This window comes from Caenorhabditis briggsae (genome assembly GCF_000004555.2).
Source record: "Caenorhabditis briggsae complete genome, chrV, whole genome shotgun sequence".
Classification (NCBI taxonomy): Eukaryota; Metazoa; Nematoda; class Chromadorea; order Rhabditida; family Rhabditidae; genus Caenorhabditis; species Caenorhabditis briggsae.
The window spans coordinates 671,481-693,515 of record NC_013488.2 but is presented as its reverse complement, the minus strand read 5'-3'; the positions used below and the strand labels follow the sequence as shown (position 1 = coordinate 693,515).

Sequence of the window (22,035 nt, the reverse complement as noted above, 5' to 3'; positions counted from 1 at the left end):
CCACTTTTTCAAAATTACCTAGAAAACACACCAGAGGCATATTTACCGATTTCTAAGCCCAAAAAGGTGGTGGACTAGAAAACCAAATTTGCAAAAAATAGGCCACCAGTGCCCACCACTATAAAATGAACTAGAAAACACACCAAGGGCATGTTAGGCCATTTCCATTTTTGAATGTGAAACTTCTCGACAAATTTCGCTGGTTATTCGGTCCCTCAAAAGTATGTCGGAGAAAATATTTTTCCATTTTTTAACTATTGAGCTGACTCATTTATCAACGTCTTCCCGGTTTTGATCCGTTCCAGTTCCTTTCAAATCCTTTTTCTATTAATGCTTTGGAATGAATGCGTTTGCTTCCGATTAGGTTCTGTCTAAACATTGACGTTAGTGACGGCTAATTCAAACCTCCCATCCCAAAAATCTGAAAAACAGAATAAAAAAGCAAGTTGAAGTGTTTATTGGGTTGCACAGGGGGACAAGTATGCATCATTCAGGAGCTAGCGGGATCCGCTGGTCTTGCGAAATTGAAAAAAAGAGCATCCCAGATTCCAGAACCTATTCCAATATGAATGACGCATATTCCAGGAACTTTATGTACGTAAGAAAACGTAAATAATAATGCAAGAAGGGGATTGAAATAGATGCAAGAGTATATATTTAAAAGCCCTTTGGAATAATTTTTTAAAAGCCCTTAGGAATAATTGTTGCAGAAGTTTTTTTGTGCTGCAATGAGTCACTCTGACGTAGTTGTTGGGAAATTATTTTATTGTTTTTTAAAATGCAGAAAGGGTAATTATGAAAGAAATAGAGTTCTCGGAAGAAAAATTGCGCAGCAGGTCTAGAAAATTAGATCAGGAGAAATGAGGAGCAGAGAAAAGAGCGAGGAGTATAAAAGGTTAACTTTATGAACTTTTTAAAAAGTAGTTGTTGCTTTTCAGAATTTCAGAATCTTGGATTCTGAGATTGTGCGATTATGAAAGTCTGAGATTCTAAAATTCTGAGATTCCGAGATTCTGAGATTCTGAGATTCTAAAATTCTGAGATTCCGAGATTCTGAGATTCTGAGATTCTGAGATTCTGAGTTTCTCAGGTTCTGAGATTCTGAGATCCTGAGATTCTGAGATTTTGAGATTCTGAGATTCTGAGATTCTGAGATTCTGAGATTCTGAGATTCTGAGATTCCGAAATTCCGAAATTCTAGAATTCTACGATTCTGAGGTTCTGAGATTCTGAGATTTTGAGATTCTGATATTCTGAGATTTTAAGGTTTTGAATAGGATTCCGAGATTCTAAGGTTCCGGATAAGGTTCCGAGATTCTGAAATTCTGAATTTCTAAAATTCTGAAATTCTATAGAATTCTTTGAATTGCTTTCTTTACTTCTAGAAAACCTAGAAAATCCCCCTTTTTCTATTTTAAGCCTTCTAGACCTTTCGAAACCTCTTCCAATTAATTTCTGCTATTCATTCTTTTGCTTCTTGGTTTCTCTGAGTTTTCTCGTTTCCATTCTGCTTCATCAACAACTAATTGACCTCCTCCTAAGCTCCATATGACACATAAACAGATTAGCTGCTCTCCACCATTGAACGTCTTCAACATATTCTTCTGGAGACCTTCAGTTTTCCAAAATCTATCTTAGTGCACACAAATATGTATACATTTTCTATCCCTCTGGCTCATCCCTTCTTTAATTGCAACTCATATCGCCCCTTCCATATATCCCACCCTCATCCGTTTTTCTGCTTCTCCTTCTTCTCCTTCCTTCCCAATACGAATACTTGTACTCATTCTGCTTATTCATCCACTTTTTTGTAATTCCTAATACGTTTTTTTCTTCTTCTTCCTTCATTCTACCGCCACTTCATACAATATTTTTTCAGGGGGGAGGTACCACCTCTTCAGCTGAAAAAAAAATGGACTCACGTCGTGTCTCTCTGCCGGCATCACTCGCCGTCTCTCACCCATACTTTGCCACTTATCACCATCATCAGCCACGCACATCGTCTGTCTCATCAAGTAATTCCAATTCGGTCAACGCGAACAGCACCATGCTTTTGTCGCCCAACTTCTCGCCAAGCCCATGTCCAAGAAGGTTAGTCGTGCACTTTTTCAGTATTACGAGAAAGTAGAGGTTTTTAGTTAGCTTTGTAAAACTCGGTAAGTCGGAAATCCTGTTTTTGTAAAAGTTTCAAATAATCCGGTTTCTCACAATAGTCCAGAAAACCCAACAACGTAATAAGAAGCAGCTGATAGCTGGCATTCTAAAAAATATAGAAAAATATAATAATTATTGTTTTTGTCTAGACCAGTCGTTCAAAAATAACATGAGCAAAAATACAAAAAGGGTATGACAATGATCTGTTGTAGCAAACTTGCATTTATTGAGAAAGTCGAAATTCCTGGAATAAAGAGAAGCCGTATAATTTTTTCAGAATTAGTTTTTAAATTAGAAAAAGGCAAACCAGAATTTACAGATTGAACACTTTTGGTTTCCAATTACCGTGTTTCCTCAGAAGCCCACCTTCAACCATCAATTTTGAGCTCAATTATCTCGATTCCTGTAAAAGATATCAAAATTTTATCAACTGAAAAGATACTGGTGATATTATGATAAACAGTTTATCACTTGAAAAAATTTTGATATCTTTCACAGAAATCGAGATAACTGATTCAAAGTTGACGGTTTGGGAGGGCTACTATTAGAGGAAAAACGGTAACCTAACGGGAATGAGCCAATCTGGTTTTTTTTTTTGAAAACTTGAAGCTTCTGTTCTCTAGGTTTTGACTTGTAAATGGTTCTAAGATATTGCAAATTTTACAACCAAACATATAAACTAACATTGAAGTTAAATCAGACAACGCTTCACTGAAATTTTCTAGTTTTTTGTTGCAAAAAAGGGACATATCATTCTATCCTTTTGCTCTATAGCTACCAAGAGCTAGCTACCAAATTTGTTCTTCAAAATTCTTAAAAACAACAAGAGATAACGTCACAAGCGAGACTTCAAAATGTCATCATCACTTCCTCTCTCTTCCCTTTTCAATTGATTCCCCCATAGACAACACCTGACTCACAAAGTCATAATATCCCTCTATTCTAGACTTATCAATTTTCAGCTATGTTTTTTTAGAGTTCAAAAAACTCAATTAGTCTAGGGAAACGATAAAAATAGGCTCACAAAAAATTAGGTCAGCGCTTTTTGAGTGGTTGTTTTTTGAGCCAAATGAGCGGCAGCATCCAAGCGAACTGCAAATTTTTGAGTGGTGTTCTGCGGTGGTCATCAGAACGAAGTGCATTGAATATGTGCATGTTTTTTGGGAAGAGAGCAAGAAGGAATGATAAACAAACAGGGGGCGAATTTTTGTATTCAAATCAAAAACCAAAAATTGTAGAATTTTTTGAAAAAAAATATGACGAGTTGGTATTTTTTGAAGTTCGTTTAGAACATTTAAAAACAAATGGACCGAGAAATTAAAAATTGAAAGTGGCAGGGGTTGCGAACACATTGAGAGAATACCAGTTACAGTAAAACATGAAATAGAAGGGCCCCTAACTTTTATCATTGAGCACAATTATCTCGGTTCCCGTTGAAGATATCAAAAAGTTGTCAACTGATAATTTGTGAATCAAAATATTAGAAACACTTTATCAGTTGACACAATTTTCATTTCTCTCATATAAGTCGATGTAATAGAGCTCAAAGAGGGCTTCTATCAGAGAAAATACGATATTCCATTTCTGTGCATTTTGAGCTCAATTAACTTGGTTCCCTTAAAAATAATAAAAAGTTTGTCAACTAATAAATTGTTTATCATAATATCGTCAACATTTTATCAGTAGACAAAATTTTGATATCTTCTACAAGAATTGAGATAATTGATTCAAAGTGTACGTATACGGTGGGTTTCTATGAATTAGAAAAAATAAAGTAATCCATTACTGTGGGAAAAACTGTAAAAAATTTAAATCAATTAAAATTTGAAAATCGAACCCCAACATTTTTCCAGATCCCTTCCATCCACCCCACTTCCAAACGGATCCCGTCGAAGTCTTCCACCAACCCCACCAACTCCAGCATTCTCCTCCACCAGCGAGCACGAGGAGCTCTTTGTGGTAAGTGTCTCTCTGCAAATGTCTCGCTGTTATAGAAGTGCAAGAATGCAATTGACATCTTCTATTTTTTTTTTCTTACAGAACGATGTGCAGAATGATGAGCCGGAATTTCCGCCACGCAGCACTCGCCTACGCAGTTTCGATCTTCGCGACGGACACATTTTTGACAAAGGATTCCAGAAGAAACCCAGCGACAAGGATCTTTTGAGTGTCAACGGAACTGGATTCAGAAGAGGAGGTACGTGGAATTAGTCTGATGTCATTTAGAGGGTGGATTACTGCTGGGGTGCCGGTTCCGGACTTGTTTCCGGTTTAGAATAGTTTTTAAAAATTGAAGTATTAGAATAGAGGATGGACGAGTACTCAAAAATTGAAAAATATAATAGTCTTGAAACTCGAAATGAATCAGAGCATCATCAAAACACCCAAACTCTCATAATCATAAATTCTGAACCGAACATGTTCTGAGAAGTATAAAAATTCCCAAGAGCTAGTCGAAATTTCCAATTCGGACATTTTTTCAGATAGCCGCCGAGCCACTTGTCCAGACATTTTTCTGTTCGACTCACAAAACTGCCTTATGAAGCACGTTGTTCTTCGGATCTATGGAGCAAGAAATTGCGGAAAGAAGAGTCTCGCCAATCGAATCCATCATTTCGCAACCAGCATGGCTCCAGAGAAAGTTGATCGTAAGTCATAGTTGCGTGGGGGTTGGAAAGATTAAAAATTGATGATGACAAAGTTCTTGGTCAGAATAAGAAATGTAAATGTCCTGTTTCAGCGGATGAGAACGGAAACGACTACACCAAAATGACGACGTTTTTGTTGAATGGAAGAGAAGTGACACTGGAGATTCTTCTAGAGTCTAATCTGGAAAATTCACCATTCCGACAATCAAAAACAATGTATATTGTGATGTATAACATGGATAACAGACCATCGTTTATCTATGCGTCACAGATTTTGGAGAGGTTTGTTATAATAAAAAATAGAAGCAATATGAGGATTCTGAAAATTTCAGAATCACCTTGGCCAACTTGAACAATCCAGTTCCACTTCAACTGTTTTTGATTGGCAACAAGTGTGATTTAAAACGAAACCAAGTGATTTCAACGAACGAGGCGAAATCTGTGGCAAGAACTTTCAAATGCGAGTTTCTCGAAGTTTCTGCACTCCTTGGAATGAACACCGAGGAGACGTGGACCACGATTCTCAAGGAATTACAGGTAAGCAGATACCGTCTTTCAGAATGTTATTGAATTTTGCTCCAGGAACCCTCTGAACGCCGACGCCCATCTTGGGTCGAACGTCTTCTGAACCGAGGCAAAGGTGTCGCCAAGTCGGCGGAGGAAGTCTTCCATCGAATGCTCGCCTAATTACCCAATTATCCCAAACAGTTAATTATTTCAAAAAACCGTTTTCCAAAAAGACATTCACCGGGGGTCCCGTAATTCCTAATTTTCACAAATGTACATTTTCTTGTGTCAACTGCTGTAAGATATTCCCCATGAACATGTTTTTTGTGTTTTATTACCTGTATCTTTTTAATCCAAAAAAGCCAAATTAAAATCTCTCGCATTCATTTTTAACTTGTAGTTTGAATTTTTCTGTATTTTTCTTTAATTAAAAAAAATCAATTTTTGTATAGCTCGGCAGTTTTATTGGCAAAAAAGAAATTAGTCACAGCAAACGGTACAAGAAATTATGATTGATACAGTAGCCATGGAAGAACTGTTCAGGTCTGAAAAGGGTACTACGGATCTAGGGACCTAGGGACCTAAAGATTTACGGATCTAGGGACCTTCGGATCTAGGAACCTGCGGATCTAGGAACCTAAGAGTATAGGGATCTATGGTTCTAGGGATCTATGGATCTAGGGACCTGAGAATTTAGAGATCTAATTTGAAGAATCTAGGGACCTATAGATCACAGAACCTACAGATCTAGGAACCAACGAATCCAGGGACCCAAGAATCTAGGGACACACAGATTGAAGGATCTACAGATCTAGGAATTTACGAATCTAGGGACATACAGATCTAGGGAACTACGGATCCAGAGACCTAAGAACCTAAGAACCCATTGATCTAAGGATCAAAGAATTTTTGCTATTTACGTATGGGCGATAAAACTGAAAGAGAATATCCATTATCTCTCCGGAAAATTCGAAATTAATTTTTAGAAGGTTACGGAAAGTTTATTACTGTTTTTTGTTGAACTTTCGTTGTTGGTTATTTATATCGTTTGTTCGCCGAACACAAACGAAAAATGGTCCTGATCAGAGGCGATCATTAATTTGGCAATTAAGGGATGGTCTGTTCTTATATAAGATATGATGTGTCCCCGCAGGAGCTCCTCCCCGCCACCGGAGAATCACACAAATGTGGACACAGTTGACGACCCATTACTGTTGCGTTGCCCACTCCTTTTTTTCTTCCCGATCGATAATTTGCATTAGAAAAATTATGGTTTTTTTCACATATCCTGTGGACATAGTATTTTCAACAAACGTATTATTTTCAGAATGCCAATAAATCTTCTCAAAATGCCGGATGTAGTTGGCGTCGGGGTTGTGACTGAATTGGATTACCAGGGAATATTCCTACTTAGTGTATGCTCCCGTCGCAGCAATTGCTTAGTGAAAAAAGCAAGGATCACAGTTCCAAAGTTAAAATTTTGTTTTGAAAAATGTGATGCGTATGATTCATTTGTGATTGGAGTTAAGATTGATATGATGAAATGGTATTATATAACATCAGTAAAACATGTTCCCAAATTGGACTTGGAAGGAGTTGCAAATGCAAATACTGTACTTGATAACGAAGCAAGTTCAAAGTGAGTTTTAAATATATAAACTAACTCTCGAAACTTCAGAAGATCAACTTGATAATATGAGTTTTAACTATAGTTCTATGTAGACATTCAGAACAAGTTTTCGAGAAAATTAGGTCGAATGTTTCGAAAAATCATAAAAATGGGTTCTCAATTCCATTGTTGTTTCTCGCGTATATACCGAGACAATTCACTTTTTGGTTATAAATTTGGGATTGGCGAACTGATAGCTTTCAAGTGATATAGGTTACCAAGAGTATCGCTACACCCAGTATGGAGCTTTTCTTAGTGAGAAAGAGATGAATTTCATTCATTTTTTGATTTCCGAGAAAATTCTAGAAACATATAGAGATAGAAAAATGCAGATTTAAAACCAATAAAACATTTTTCAGTATCGAGTTCGGTTTCCAAACAAATGAAAGGTTTCGGTACCGAATAGAACGAGACAGCGAACCAATGGAAGTTCAGAAAGAGTATCAAGATTACATCAATTCAATATTCCACTACTCCGGTAATTACGAATTGTGCCTATCGATGGAATGTGAAGGACCACTGCCAAACATTACAAATGTGAAAGAAATAGAGATAGTGCACGAAACAGTAGATAATCAATTTTTAACAAATGCTTTGACGAAATATCCCGATACTGAATCCCTATATGTCGGATCGAGAATTGTTGGAGAACTCCCAGAAGATTCTCCATTGTTGCAAGTTCAAAATATTTATGCATGTCGATGTGGACCAGATTACTTTCAAGTAAATCTTATTCAAAACTTCGTTGGACGAAACTTGTATTTGGAGTCGGTTACCGTAACTGAACAAGATCTCATTCAGTTTATTCAAAAATGGATTTCAAACGAAGCTTATCACAATTTGGAGGCTTTAGTAATTTTTGTAGATAACCCATCTTCAATAAATGCCGATGTGATACGTCAGGCAATAGAATTTGAAGAATACGATAGGAATGAGCCAGAAAAGCGGCCAGAGTATTTCTTGTTTGATGCACCGTACGTTTTCTAATTATGAATTTTCTTTTCCTACTATTTAACATTTCAGGTTCATTAATCGCGGTGAAGTGGAGCATTATTCTCTCAGGGACAAGGATTATGTCGAAATAAACCGAACTACAGACGGGAAAAGAGCGTTCCTCTGTTGCGATCCTGGCCATTTGGAATTCTTTGTTCCCAAAATCTAACTCTAACGAATTTTTAAATTTTTTTTTCAGTTACCATTCTTATATCTCTTTTTTTTTTGTTTCTTGAAAAAATTGTTCGTTGCTTTTCTACATGTTCAAAAAGTATTTTTTCAATTAATAAAGCATAATTTAATTGGTTAAAGAAATGAGCTTTCCAGAAAAATCTAGAATATCCACGATTATTCCGGAAAATTTCAGATTATTCCAGAATTTTCTCAGACTTTTCAGAGATTCCAGAAAGTTTCCATTACTATTTTTTTGTCAAACTTTATGTGTTGGTTGTTCTTATCGTTCGAAATCGGTACTTTATGGAACACATTCAAACGAAGAAGGGTTCAGTGATCCGACTATTTAGATAAAGATTATGTTTCCACGAGAAAGAGAGGGTCTGTTGGTATGATGTGTCCCCGCAGGAGCTCCGCCCCGCCACCAGAGAGTCATCCGATTGTAGACTCAATGGTCCTCCATCACTGTTTTCCACTCTTTCTTTCTCACCATACGGCGATCGATATTCTTTAATGGAAAATCACATGTTCTCTAGAATCGTATATCCTGCGGAATCGTTCGTAAGAATTATGTTTTCAGAATGCCCATCAATCTTCTCAAACTACCTTGTTTAGTTGGCGCTATGGTCGTGACTGAATTGGACTACCAAAAAATATTTCTACTCAGTCTGTGCTCCCGTCGTACTTTATTTCTAGGGAAGAAAGCAAGAATCACGGTTCACAAGTTAACATTGCATTCTGAAAAATGTGATACATTTGTGATTGGAGTTAAGATTGATATGATGGAATGGTTTTATGTAACATCAGTAAAACATGTTCCCAAATTGAACTTGGAAGGAGTTTTGAATGCCAATCCTGTACTCGGTTACGGAGCAGACATAAAATGAGTTTTAGTTATATTTCTAGCAATAAAGACACAGGTTACCACTAAAAAGTATACAACAAAACGATAATTCAGTCTAACATAACTTTATTCAGTATCGTATCATGGTACGAGTATCGTATCATGGTACAAAAAGAGACCAGAACATTTTGTTATGGATGCACCGTACGTTTTCTAATCACGCTTCCTTCTCCCACCATGTAGTTATTCTGATTTATCAGTAACTGTGCAAAGGAGGAATATCGTCTCAGAAGCGAAGATTTTGTCGAAATAAAACAAATTACAGATGGAAAAAGAGCTTTCCTTGCTTGTGATCCTACCTGTTTGGAATTTTTTGTTCCCGAAATCTAACTGTAACGAGTTCTTATATTTCTAATCTGTATGAAAGTTTAGCGCACTTATAATTTTTTCAGTTTCCATTTTTATATATCATTTTTCTTGTTTCTTCTTGACAAAACTTACTTTTCTGCCAGTCTGAAAAGTATTTTTTCAATTAATAAAGCATAATTTAATTGGTTAAAGAAATGAGCTTTCCAGAAAAATCTAGAATATCCACGATTTTTCCGGAAAATTTCAGATTATTCCAGAATTTTCTCAGACTTTTCAGAGATTCCAGAAAGTTTCCATTACTATTTTTTTGTCAAACTTCATGTGTTGGTTGTTCTTATCGTTCGAAATCGGTACTTTATAGGACACATACAAACGAAGAATGGTCCAGTGATCCGACTAAATATTCTGTTGGCAGTCGGTGGATGGTCCATTCGTATGATGTGTCCCTGCAGGAGCTCCACCCCGCCACCGGAGAATCACCCGATTAGAATGAGACACAGTCTACGATCCACAACGTCACTATTGCCCACTCTTTTCTTCTCACCATACGGCAATCGATATTCTTGAATAGAAAACTGTATCTTTAAAGTATTGCTCGAAAACAGGATTTTAATGTCTTTGCCCGGTCCGCGTCCTGTATTGGTCACCCAGATCCAGGACACTCGCTCAGGGTCAACCGAATCCAGGACACGCGCTCAGGGTCACCCAAATCCAGGTCACCCGGATCCAGGTCACCCGGATCCAGGTCACCGAGAGCCAGGTCACCCGGATCCAGGTCACCCGGATCCACGTTATCCGGATCGAGGTCATCCGATCAGGGTCACCCGGATTCACGTCGTCCGGATCCACGTCATCCGGATCGAGGTCATCCGATCAGGGTCACCCGGTCAGGGTCACCCGGATCCAGGTCACCCGGATCCAGGTCACCCGGATCTGGGTTACCCGGATCCAGATCACCCGGATCCTGGTCAACCGGATCCAGGTCAACCGGATCCAGGTCAACCGGATCCAGGTCAACCGGATCCAGGTCCACCGGATCAAGGTCACTCGAGTCCAGGTCACCCAGACCGAGGTCACCCAGGACCCAGGACCTAGGACCCAGGATCCCGGGGTCACATTCTCTGGAGCCCAGAGAAGGTGAGAACTGATTCTTCATTTCATTTCCCTCTTCTTTTATATTACTTTCCCAGAGGGTAATGGTTTCTAAACCGATTCACGTAGTCGTTTTTTTTCTAGACTTTCAAAATTTCTTTCGAAGCATTTGTTTTTGCCGCGGGGGTTTCTTTTTAATTTTTTTTTTCATCACGTTTATGAACTTGAATTTTCACTTTTGAAATCTGTGAAACTCCTTAAAAAGTTCGTTCCTTTGAACCTAATTATATTATTTCCTGCTTGAGATATTAAAACATTGTCAACTGACGGAATGTTTCTGATATCCAGACAAACATTTCCGTTTTCAAAATTTCTGAATATCTTTTACAAGATCCGAGATATATTTGGCCAAAGTTGCAAAATTATAATTGTCATTTGTTGTCAGTTTACGCCCAATATTCACTTTTCTGCGAGTATGAGCGGGCCAGAGAGAAGAACGGATTAAAGTACTATGGATGGTAGTTCCTTTTTCTAACTTGTAGTTTAGCGAAGCTCGACAGTTTTTTAATGGCAAAAAATTAATCACAGCAAAAGGAAGAAGCAATTATGATTGACCATGAAAAATGAAATTTTTAAAAATCATGCTTCCTGTTCAGGTCCTCCAGAAGCGCTTGATATTTCTCCATCATTTTGTCACGGAACTGAAAATCAAAAATTAGGGTTAGACTAATTTTTTCTTTAAAACTAGCCGCATCCTTCTCCGGTCCATCCTCTCTGTCTGCCAGGTAAGTGAGGAATAATCCAGGAGTCACAGTACAAACGATCGCTCCATGCAATTGGAAAAATCTAGCGTAACTTTGTTGAAGCTGAAAATTTGGAAGATCTCTCTGGAAACCGATATGGTTATTGGTACCTGCTCAAATGTAAACGGAGCTTTTCCACCAGACGCTGCCGTCAACTCATCATGATAAACTTTGAGAAGTCGGTCTTCAGAATCTCGACGATCCTTTCCTCCCAAAGCCGTGACGAATAGACGAGTGAGATCTTGAGCGGCGTTTCCCCAGTTGACACTCTGAATGTTTTATTTTACCTTTCAAGATTTTATTCTTATTATTACCTGGAAATCAACGATAGCTCTGAACTTGAAAGATCCATCGGGAAGCTTTTGGTAGAGAAGATTGTGAAAGGAGTAGTCTCCATGGCAAAGTACTTCTTGGACACCGGAAATCTGACAATCATCATTCCATTTCTCGAAATTTTCTGGGGTCAAAATCCCATCTAGTTTTCCAATAGTATTTTTAGCCATTTCAGATGTCAACAAATCCGTCAATTCTCCTTTCCAGTTTCCGATGAACGAGTCCTTGTTCTGAAAAGTCATACAAATTCAAATATAGAAAAAATGTAATCCTTACCGACTGAATGAATAGTTTTGTAAACCAACTCTTCACGAAATCTCTGACGACTTCTTTGCTCTCTTCTTCTGTCAGATCAGCGCCAATCGAGTGAAATCTTGCCAGATTCTTCACAGCGTCTTCCAGTTCTTCTGGTTTCAAATTATCAGTACAATACATATGCGTAATATCTCTCATATACTCCATTATGATATGTCCTGGTTTGATGGGATCCGCAGTTGTGTCCATTTTTTCGAGTTCGTACACTTTTGGATAGGAAATGTTCTTTTCTTGATGTCTTTCGAGGAAAGTATAGGCTGCAACTTCAGTGTTGTGTAGGGTACAGAATGTGTTGTCGTCGATCAGGAAACGTTCTCGGGTACCTTCGCATCCGGGGACCTGAAAAAGTTGAGTTGTCATCATTAATTCCATAGAACTGTACTTTTTCTAGTTAGATTCCGCAAAACCTGCAATAGAAGGACCACTTAAACCTCCAACTTTGAGACCATATATCATTCCCTGTCGAAGATATCAAAAAGTGGTCAACTAATAAAATGTTTATCATAACATGAAAAATGTTTTGTCAATTGACCTATTTTTGATATCTTCTTCAGGGAATGAGATATATGGGCTCAAAGTTACAAGTTTGGGTGGCACTCTATGAGAGTGTTTACCGTAATCCGAATAAAGAATTATCTAAATTTTCAGTTCAAATTTACTATAAAAAACGTCCAGCTCACCTTCAAAAGCACTTTTCCTCCGTACTCCTCCGCATTTATCAACTGCATCGTCGACAACATTCCCTTTCCAAGACCCACATCTTCAACGACTTCGTACTCGGCAACCATATCTTCAATGGCTGGAAAAGGATGGCAAATTAAAAAAGTTCAGAGAATTTTCAATGAAGTCTATTTTCAAAACTTTTGTGAACCGAAAAAAAACCAAAAAAAAAGGAGAAAAACTTGAAAATTTGTTATGAACCTTTTTGATCTACTTAAAAGAACCGTTCAGTAAGATATACAAAAACTTATTTTTAATTGATTTTTGACCTTTTTGACCATTGTCATAAGTCTAGAACTCTTCTCTATGTCTGAAAGATTGTCTTTAAAACTCATTAAAACTCACAATCAGTAAAAAAATATCAATTAGTTTTCTGTCTTATATCTGACTATTTCTAGTTGTCTGAGAATCACGAGTGTTAGATCAAGAACAGAATCGCTTTCAAACCTTATTCTGACGAATTCTCCGAATAGACAAACTGTGATTTTTGGTCAATTTATCAAGAACCTCAAGAAAACTATTTGTTGTGACACAGAATATATTTCTGCTGATAAGTACACAGAGACGAAAAAAAGAAAAAAGGAACGACTGGCAAAACAAAACGAAAACTAGAAATGACTACTGGTAAACAACTGGCAGCAGCAGACACACAAGACGGATTATCACAGATTACATTGGTATGAATTTGTGGTTTATTTTTTATTGAGTTGAATAGACTTGGATAGACGGGAAATTGAGTTATTCAAAGAAAAATATCAAAGATTTCTAGACATAAGTGCTACTGATAACAAAGTTGTTTGGGGTCCCAATGAATAAAAGTTGTGACATTTACAGTGATCTCAATTATCTCAATTTCTATGCGAGATATCAAAAAGTGGTCAACAGATAAAATGTTTGCAATATTATAATGAACAATTTATTCGTTGACAATTTTTTGATACCTTTCACAGGGAATGAGAAAAATTGGCTCAAAGTTAAAAGTTAGGGAGTTGGGGAAAGTTAAATGTTTACCCCAGTTCTTAAACTAGACAAATTTTAAACTATAAATTAGAGTTTGAAATAAAAAATAGGATAGACAAAACCAAAAAAAATCGAAACCCTTTGAGTGGTAACTTGAGACAGACGAGTGGAATGGCAAACCCTTTTTACACTGTTTGTTAAGTTTTTTGAACTTCCGTAAGTATGTCTGAACTCACTTTGTATAGACAATGTTTGATGAGTTTTTGTTATTATTGGTTCGCTCAAAAAAATTTGGAAAGCATAATTTCAGATTCTATAAAAAAACATAGATGAAAGACTAAATTTGGTTTGAGCATGTATTTTTCAGATTACGTGAAAATGTGAGAAATCCATGCAAAAGTAGTTTTTGTTCTAACGAAACTAGGTTGGAATATTGCAATTTTTCCCATGTTGAGTAGTGTTGAAGTTTTTGGAAATTTTTGACAGCCAACAAAATTAGGCTACGGTTCGGTGATGATGGCCTTGCAAATTTTAGCTAGTCATGGTGAATCAAATAATCCGATGAGATGAAATAAAAATAGTTCTGGCATTCCAAACTTTTCAATCAAATTTTAAACTCTTCTTGACCTCTTTGCACTTTATATCTTCTTACTCTGCCACTTTTCTCATCTCCAATACTCCATCTGTCACTCAGATTCTCATATGTCAGAAGTATGATGCCACACTTTTACAAATGATGCATTTTGGCATCAAAAATCAATTATTGTCATTTTTCGAGCACAATCTGTTTTTTCCCTGAATTCAGAATACCGGTCAATAACATTTACAATAGAACATTCTTCAGGTGATTTTCGGCAATTTTGACTATTTTCAGGATTCTGGAGTTCAGCTGTCAAGCTTCCGATTACTTTGAAAAATTTGAAGGGTGTAAAACAGTCCTAGATTTAAAACTTTGTATTCACAGAATTTCTCAAAAATTCCTATTTTGACAATTATGGTTCTGTATACCCTACTGACCGGTACTGTATATGACTCCTCAACTTACATTTTTCAAACAAAAACGCATATTCAGAATACATTTTTTCAGTAATTCGAATAAATAATTGATGTTGTACTATTTGTACACTTTCTGAAATTCGTCTTATCATTTTTTTTTTCAAAATTTAACTCTTTTGTTGCAACATGTTATCAGATGACCAAAGGTGTGGAGCAAACAAAAAGTAAATAAATTTTCAAAGATGATAGATTGGAACCATTTTGTTGTCTCGCTAAAGAGTGGGAATTTTTCGAATATGGAATTACCTAGGATTTTCGGAATTTTCTTAGAAAATTATGTTCGAATTGAGCCGTACTAAAACAATTGGTGGGCCAATCAAATGGCACATGTTGGGCAAAATAATTCAAAATTGTTGGCCATGTTTTAAATGTCAACTTGCTGTGTAATAGCTGAACAAAGGTCCAGGTACGAAATTGCTAATACACAGAAAAATTATCATCTAGAAACAGAAATTTGCACCTAAACAACGATGTAAAATTATAAATCCGGTTAGGTTGAAGTTCAAGTATTTGACAGACTCAAAAATTTGATGCCGGAACTTTTTGAAATTGAAAAAAATGGGAATTTCAAGTGTCATTCGACCAAAATGGGCCTTATCATCAACTCTTTTCATTCCTAGAACCATTATCAGCATTCAATTTTTTTTCTTTTTTTTTATTCCAGTTCCAGCACTCATACACAAAAAAATTCGATTCGATTCACTTTATTGGTTTTTAAGAACAGAAAGAAAAATCAGTTTGAGTTCAATGTCAGCATCTCAATGGAACACTGATCAAATCGTCGCGCTCCTCACCATCCAATCCTTGGATTCCCTTGAAATGGACCTTGTTTTGACGATCCATCTGAAATAGTGTAACCCATTAAAAAAGGTCTCGGGGTTTTTTCCGCTACCATCATAACAATCCCACGGTTGTTGTGAGTTTTTACCAGTTTTGTTCCGGTGGTAATTGTAAGCAGTTGATGGCAAAGAGTGAACTGATATCCCTGCTTGACAACGTTATCCGAGTTTATCATCATACTCATATCCATAGACTTCAGAAGATCTCTCAACGTCTTCGACTCCTCATCTGAAAATCATATACGTCTGTCTGTGTGTCTGTGCATCTCATACCAATTTTATTTGGAGTGATTGGAGAAGACATATCAGTCTCCACGAACATCACCTCCAATCTTGTATTGTGATTCTCAAACGAGTTTCCATTTTTCACCGAAACCACATTCTTCTCATTCTTGATATTCGATGTTACCATTCCATTGACACATAGGATCTTCCGATTCAATACAGCAATCACCGGAAGACGCTTCAAGTAACTTTTGATGGTTGCATTCAGTGCTTGCCACTTGTTAGAATCCGAGAATCTCACTCTGAGCTCTCCAATGAAACTTCTCTCGGTTCTGAAAATCTTTAAAATCTAAAAAAAATTCCAGTCTTCAAATAGTACTTGACAAGTTCATTCTCGAAGAATCCTCGGAGAATCACAAAGTTCTGAGGGTAGCACATTTTACAGCACACCAGCATGACCAAAGTCTCCAAACTGAATTTTCCGCCATCGATGAAGTTTCCAAGGAAGACATATTTCTGATCGAATGGCCAACCGCAGTTCTAGAATGTGGTAGACAATTTTAGTGTTGTTTGATTTTATTTGTTGAATTGATAAGACGTAGTTGATAAGAAGAAGTGGAAAACTTCTAGTCTTTGTCATGTGTGTGAAATTTAAAAAAAAAACTAACTCTAAAAACGTCAAGCAGATCGCCATAACGACTTCTGATGTCACCACAAATGTTCACTGGTGGAGAGATGTACTCCACGCGGCATGCTCCGTCTATCATGTCCTGAAATATATTTTCAAAGAATTCAACTTTTCTAGAATTCAGAAAAAAATAGTACAAAAAACTGTAAAAGCTGGAGCCGTGCCCGTGGCCGAAGGTACCACAGCGACAATTACAGTAACCTAAAAAATATTTTCAGGATTCATTTTTTTTTTTTGAATTTGGCGCCATTTTCCGGATGTCCCAGTGGGAAGGAAACAGAGCGTTTCAGCCTAAGCCTATAGTTTTGAAAGAAGAACATAAAAAGTTGAAAAAATTCTAGTCAATAAAGTATTGAAATTCGCGAAAATCAATGAATTTTCACATTTTTCGCTGAAATTCCTTATGTAGCTAAATCAACTGAATTTTGACAATTTCACTAGAATAGTCTTTTTGAGAGCATCATAATGAGCACTAACACGACTAGGCTCCGCCCACTTTAAATTTTCGCATACGGACGCGACGCATGACCGTGACGCGTCTGAAAAATAAAATTGTTCGGAGCCTAGTTGTGTACGGGCTCATTTTGAAGCTCTCGAAAAGGCTAATCTAGTAAAATGTTCAAAATTTAGCTTGTTTAGTTAAATGAGAATTTTCAGCGAAAAATGTGAAAATTCATTGATTTTCGCGATGTCCTTTTTTGACTGGAATTTTTTAAAACTTGTGTTGGTGTTTTTTTTGAAATTGTAAGCTCAGCCTACTACGTCTTGTTTCCCTTCAGCTGGGACACCCGCATTTTGGCGCCAAATTCAAAAGTTTTGGGTTACGGTAGTTAGGTTACTGTAGTTGTCATTGTTGGATCTTCGGCCACGGCCCCCGTTCCACAGCTCAGATGTTTTTGGATCAGAATAGTATGACTTCTCAAAAACCACTCCTCTCTTACCAACGCATCTTCCATCAATTCGCTCAAGAATCCAAACGAGTACTCATGTTCCACAGGTCCCTTCTGAAGATGATCCTTGATGACCTCCTCGTAAAAGTTGCGCTTGATTCTGCCGATCGGTTGTGATTCCACCATTTTCTGAATATTTTGAAATACCGATTGCTCTAAACCATTTTTGATGCCTTCGCCTGCCAACCGATCTTTTTTGATGACACCTACTGCCCTAGTTTTCATGTTGCTGCTGTTCACGTTTCACATTCTTATTAACGTTTATGCAAAGTGGAAGAAATCGGGAAATTGGGGGAGAAACGGTTAAAAATTTGAATTTCGTGTCATGTCATCTGGTGCAACTGGGAAAATGAGAAACGGGGTGGAGATCGTGCGGGAAAGAAGAAGGACTAGGGGAAGGTATTGAGATTCTGGGAATATGAAGAAAAAGAAAAAAATACGAAAAATAAAGAGATCAAAAGATTAGAAAAATCTGTGCAAAAGTTCGTATTCTGTCCGATCGAGATCAGGCGCTAAGCCAACGTATTCGGGACGTTCATCGGATTCACCATTAGGTCGAGTCAGCTTGTCACATTTACAACTTGGAGGATTACAGCATGGGATTAACTGAAAACAATAACTTTGATTGTTGAAAAATTTTAATTATGTCTAATTGCCCCTAATTATCATTGTTAGTTAAGCCATATACAATAAGATACACAAAAAAAAATTTTTCAGTTGATTTTAGGCCATTTTGACCATCTTTAGAAGTCTGGAGCTCGGCTGTCAAGTTTCCAATCACTTTGGAATTATTTGAGGGTGTAAAACAGACCTAGATTGAAAACTTCGCATTTGCAGAATTTTTTCAAAATTCCTAGTTTTTCAGCTATTCGCCGATTCCAGAAAAACACTCCCTTTTGGCCCGTTTCTGTGCTGAAATCGTAAAAAGGGGTATCTTTCAGAAATCACCGAATAGCTGAAAAACTGGGAATATTCAAAACATTCTGTGAATGCTAAAATTTCAATTTAGGTTTGTTTGACACCTTCCAAAGTGTTCAAAGTGATCGGAAACTTGACAGACGAACTCCAGACTTCCGAAAACGGTCGAAAATTTACTGCAATGTGATTCTTTAATTATCTTATATACCTAGACTATAGTCTGTGTATCTGTGTGCCCCATACCTATTTTATTTGGAGTTAATCTTGCTCCTAATTATCATCATTAGTCTAGACCCAACAGAATATTGCTCATTCTTACCGTTTTATTAAAGTTTCCAAGAACATTTTTGACTTTGACCAGAGATGATTTGTGCTCTGTTAGCCGTTGCATAGCTTGGAATCTTATCTGAAAACGGGAAAACATCTCATTTATAACTGCTTTGTTTATAGCCTACTTCTTGGGATTTCACCGAATTTTGCAGTGGATACTGCTCATAAGGATCACGGATTAAATCGAAAACAAGTGGAGGATAGTGCTTCTGAAGATGCTCATCTGGGCACACTTGGGAGACGTACCTGGAAAACCGTACTTGGTATTACGACACTTGAAAACAACACTTACCAATCAGACTTTGGTTTTCCATTCGGGCAGAAATAATCAAGATTCGGGTCGACTGAAGTGTTCAGGAATATCGGTGAGGTTTTGTAGTGTACTTTGTAGTCTCCTATCCTAATTGCCATCAAATGTGTGTTACAGTAGTAGATAATTGGTCGGGCTTTTCCGAGGCTTCCCTCAACGTCATCAGTCTCACCACGCAACTCGTCAGCGATGTTGATGCCGTCAGAACGGAGTGCTTCCTTCTACAAAAATTTGAGAACTTTTAATTCAGTTATGTCTAGTGTGATAGAACTCGGCGAGTACTACAAAACGATTTCATTTGGAAAATTGTATCTTGTCTATGAACAAAGTTACAAGTCATGAACTATCTGATCCACGCGGTCTCATCTTTAAGACCTTGTAACTTTCTTCATAGACAAGGTACAGTAATCCAAATAGTATCATTTTGTAGTACTTGTCGAGTTCTATTTTAACTAGTCTGTTGAATTGAAAATATAGAGTTTCAAAGAAACAGAGCCCACGAAGGTTTGCAAGTATGACCATGTTAACAGATGCTTACCTCAAAAAGACACTCTTCATTCATAGCTCTAAAAGTCGGGAACAAGTCCATGCTGGAAATGACTTCATGAGAGACACGAGATGGTTTGACAGTTCCCGGTTGCCAAGCAATGAACGGAATCCTGAATCCTCCTTCGTAGCTGTTCGATTTTCCTCCCTTCAATCCAGCAGTAGATCCTCCATTCAAGCACAGCTCCACATGCGGTCCATGGTCCGACATCAAAATCACCAATGTGTTTTCAGCGATTCCAGCGTTGACCAAACTGTCCAAAACCTCTCCAACCGCCCATGACATTTCATTGATCGAGTCTCCATAGATTCCTGAAAATTAAAAATAGAGTGAAAAGGAATAAAAGACATTGGGTGGGGGGATTAGTTGTAAAGAAACTCAGCAGATGTGTTTGTTTCTTCTTCTTTCATCTTTTCATTGCGTTTGTTTTGTTTGTCGTTGATCTAGATGAGATTCTGATAAGATATATAGTGAGTGTAGGAGGTGAAAGTGAAAAGCGTGGGGTGGCTACAAACTGACGGACAAAACTACGAAAGATATGATAAGGGAACATGATCTTCAATCGATCATAGTTCGGATTTGATTCAAAGAAAACTCAGGTTTTTATATTCTACAATATTTTCAATAAATCACAATTTGGGTTCTAGTTTCTACGGACCTAGAAAAACAAAAAACAACCAGTCTGATACAAACTTTGAGCGGGTATATCTCGGCTCTTGTGAAAGATATCAAAAAGGTGTCAACTTATAAAATATTTTTGATATTATGATAAACATTTTGCCAGTTGACCGCTTCTTGATATCTACTACAGCAATCGAGATAACTGTGCTCAAAGTTGACGGTTTGGGTGGACTTCTTATTGAGGGGATACGGTAGATGGAAACCAAGAAGCTTGAAACCATGTCTGTTTTCCTGGGACATCAGAATCCCTTAAATGTTTTTTGTCCTATAGATTCGGAACACCAAGAACAGCAACACCAATCATTTCTGATCGTTAATTTATAGATCAGTAGGTCGAAAACTTATGAAAAGCCTTCCATCCTTTTATTGGGAAAATATCAAACATCAGTTTTTGCTTCCTTCCCCCACCACTCGCACTAAAGATGTTTGACCTCCATAACGTACTATAAGCCTGATCTTCCTACATACACGATACGATCTAACCGATTTCTTCTAGCTTACCTCTAACTGAAGATCCTCTGAATCGTTTGCTGGCAAACTGGGTTGAGTGGACCTGTGGGAAGGAGAAGTAGAAGAAGAAGGGTCTCTCGTGTTGATCCTGAGCCAATCGGGTCATCAAAAATCGCTTCCAGTCTCCAACAAGATTCTCGGTCATGTGCTCAAACTTCATTGGCTGCTGAACAATATCATCTCCATCGTAAAGGAAACATAATGATGGATCTGGTCCTTTGTCGTAGTATTCTTTCGTGGTATCACATTGCCAAACATTGGTGAACGGTAAGTTGACTCCAACATAATCGAATCCACGTTTGGATGGCAAGTGCGCTCCATCGGTCGCATTGTTCTCATTGATTCCCAAATGCCACTTTCCAACCATTCCCGTCGCATATCCAGCCTCTTTCAGCATTTCAGCCATTGTGGTTTCTGTCTTTGGAAGACCTCCAATATCATACGGTACAAATACTCTCCTGCCTCCAACTATTCCTAATCGTATCGGTAGCCTTCCAGTTATAAATCCAGCTCGACTCGGCGAGCACATGCTGTCTGCCGAATAGGCTTGTGTGAATCGGGTGCCTTCTGCAGCCATCCGATCGACTTGTGTGTATTCCTGTGTCGGGTGACCGTATGCCGCAATGTCACCGTAACCCAGGTCATCAATCATGAGCACAACGATGTTGGGATGGTGTGGCGACGGCGGCTGCACAGAACAATCTTCTCGTAGTTGCTCTTGGAGTGTGTGAAGTGTGAAAATGAAGAGAAGGAAGAAACTCACCGGGGACATGATCTGAAAATGAGTAATGAAATTATTAATGGGGAGGGAAGTGGAATGGAATGAAGAGAACGAAACATGAAGAATCCAGATTCTGTTAAGGAAGCCAGCCTTGCAAAATTTGTGTCAAATATTTTCAAAAGTTTGATTCAGGAACGCCCCTCTGAGAATCACTTTTTTGACGTATGTGGGTGGGAACCTCGTTCAGATCTATGAAATTATGTTCTGCAGAACAGAAGTTGATTCGTTAAGAACAGAAAGTGCAGTTTCTACAAATGGAATGTTTTAAAAAATTGGAAAATTAGAGTTTCAGAGTTTCTCTCAAACAACTCACCACTTTCCCACTACTACAGTAGAACCCGTGATAGACGGACTCCTAACTTTGCGTCAATTTATCTTGGTTCCTGTCAATGATATCGAGAATCTGTCAATTGATAAATTGTTTATCATAATATCACTAACATTTTAATAATTGACAAAAGTTTGATATCTCCCATAGAAGCCGATATAATTGAGCTCAAAGTTGACAGTATGGGGCCTTCGACGACTACTAAAATAGAAGCCAAATATTATACCAATTAATACACATTAATACACATAAAATTGACTCAAAGACTACATTGAAACTAGAGTTTCTGCT

The 22,035-nt window shown here is 37.6% G+C and overlaps 7 protein-coding genes across 7 annotated transcripts; 4 read left to right on the top strand and 3 right to left on the bottom strand.

Annotated features, from left to right (window-relative positions):
* Window positions 1–1,912: 1,912 nt before the first annotated feature.
* Window positions 1,913–5,489, top strand: CBG11333 (the record flags this gene model as incomplete). The annotated part of the gene is made up of 7 exons (XM_002635067.2): window positions 1,913–2,091; window positions 4,008–4,113; window positions 4,195–4,351; window positions 4,638–4,802; window positions 4,895–5,084; window positions 5,135–5,339; window positions 5,385–5,489. The coding sequence occupies 7 exons, from the start codon at window positions 1,913–1,915 to the stop codon at window positions 5,487–5,489; spliced, it is 1,107 nt and encodes a 368-aa protein (XP_002635113.2).
* Window positions 5,490–6,637: 1,148 nt separating this feature from the next.
* CBG11334 lies at window positions 6,638–8,140 on the top strand (the record flags this gene model as incomplete). The annotated part of the gene is made up of 3 exons (XM_002635068.2): window positions 6,638–6,948; window positions 7,338–7,952; window positions 8,002–8,140. 3 exons carry the CDS (start codon window positions 6,638–6,640, stop codon window positions 8,138–8,140), a joined length of 1,065 nt encoding a protein of 354 aa, XP_002635114.2.
* A 586-nt stretch (window positions 8,141–8,726) lies between these two features.
* Window positions 8,727–9,379, top strand: CBG11335 (the record flags this gene model as incomplete). The annotated part of the gene is made up of 3 exons (XM_002635069.1): window positions 8,727–8,892; window positions 9,124–9,193; window positions 9,250–9,379. 3 exons carry the CDS (start codon window positions 8,727–8,729, stop codon window positions 9,377–9,379), a joined length of 366 nt encoding a protein of 121 aa, XP_002635115.1.
* A 591-nt stretch (window positions 9,380–9,970) lies between these two features.
* Window positions 9,971–10,453, top strand: CBG11336 (the record flags this gene model as incomplete). The annotated part of the gene is made up of 1 exon (XM_002635070.1): window positions 9,971–10,453. One exon carries the CDS (start codon window positions 9,971–9,973, stop codon window positions 10,451–10,453), a length of 483 nt encoding a protein of 160 aa, XP_002635116.1.
* A 629-nt stretch (window positions 10,454–11,082) lies between these two features.
* CBG11337 lies at window positions 11,083–12,689 on the bottom strand (the record flags this gene model as incomplete). The annotated part of the gene is made up of 5 exons (XM_045236533.1): window positions 11,083–11,316; window positions 11,364–11,522; window positions 11,568–11,816; window positions 11,863–12,240; window positions 12,582–12,689. The coding sequence occupies 5 exons, from the start codon at window positions 12,687–12,689 to the stop codon at window positions 11,083–11,085; spliced, it is 1,128 nt and encodes a 375-aa protein (XP_045094561.1).
* Window positions 12,690–15,387: 2,698 nt separating this feature from the next.
* On the bottom strand, window positions 15,388–17,465 carry CBG11338 (the record flags this gene model as incomplete). The annotated part of the gene is made up of 6 exons (XM_045236532.1): window positions 15,388–15,480; window positions 15,530–15,705; window positions 15,750–16,033; window positions 16,081–16,241; window positions 16,370–16,471; window positions 17,331–17,465. The coding sequence occupies 6 exons, from the start codon at window positions 17,463–17,465 to the stop codon at window positions 15,388–15,390; spliced, it is 951 nt and encodes a 316-aa protein (XP_045094560.1).
* A 336-nt stretch (window positions 17,466–17,801) lies between these two features.
* Window positions 17,802–21,407, bottom strand: Cbr-sul-2 (the record flags this gene model as incomplete). The annotated part of the gene is made up of 6 exons (XM_045236531.1): window positions 17,802–17,945; window positions 18,577–18,663; window positions 18,713–18,833; window positions 18,880–19,118; window positions 19,436–19,755; window positions 20,627–21,407. The coding sequence occupies 6 exons, from the start codon at window positions 21,405–21,407 to the stop codon at window positions 17,802–17,804; spliced, it is 1,692 nt and encodes a 563-aa protein (XP_045094559.1).
* Between the last annotated feature and the right edge of the window lie 628 nt (window positions 21,408–22,035).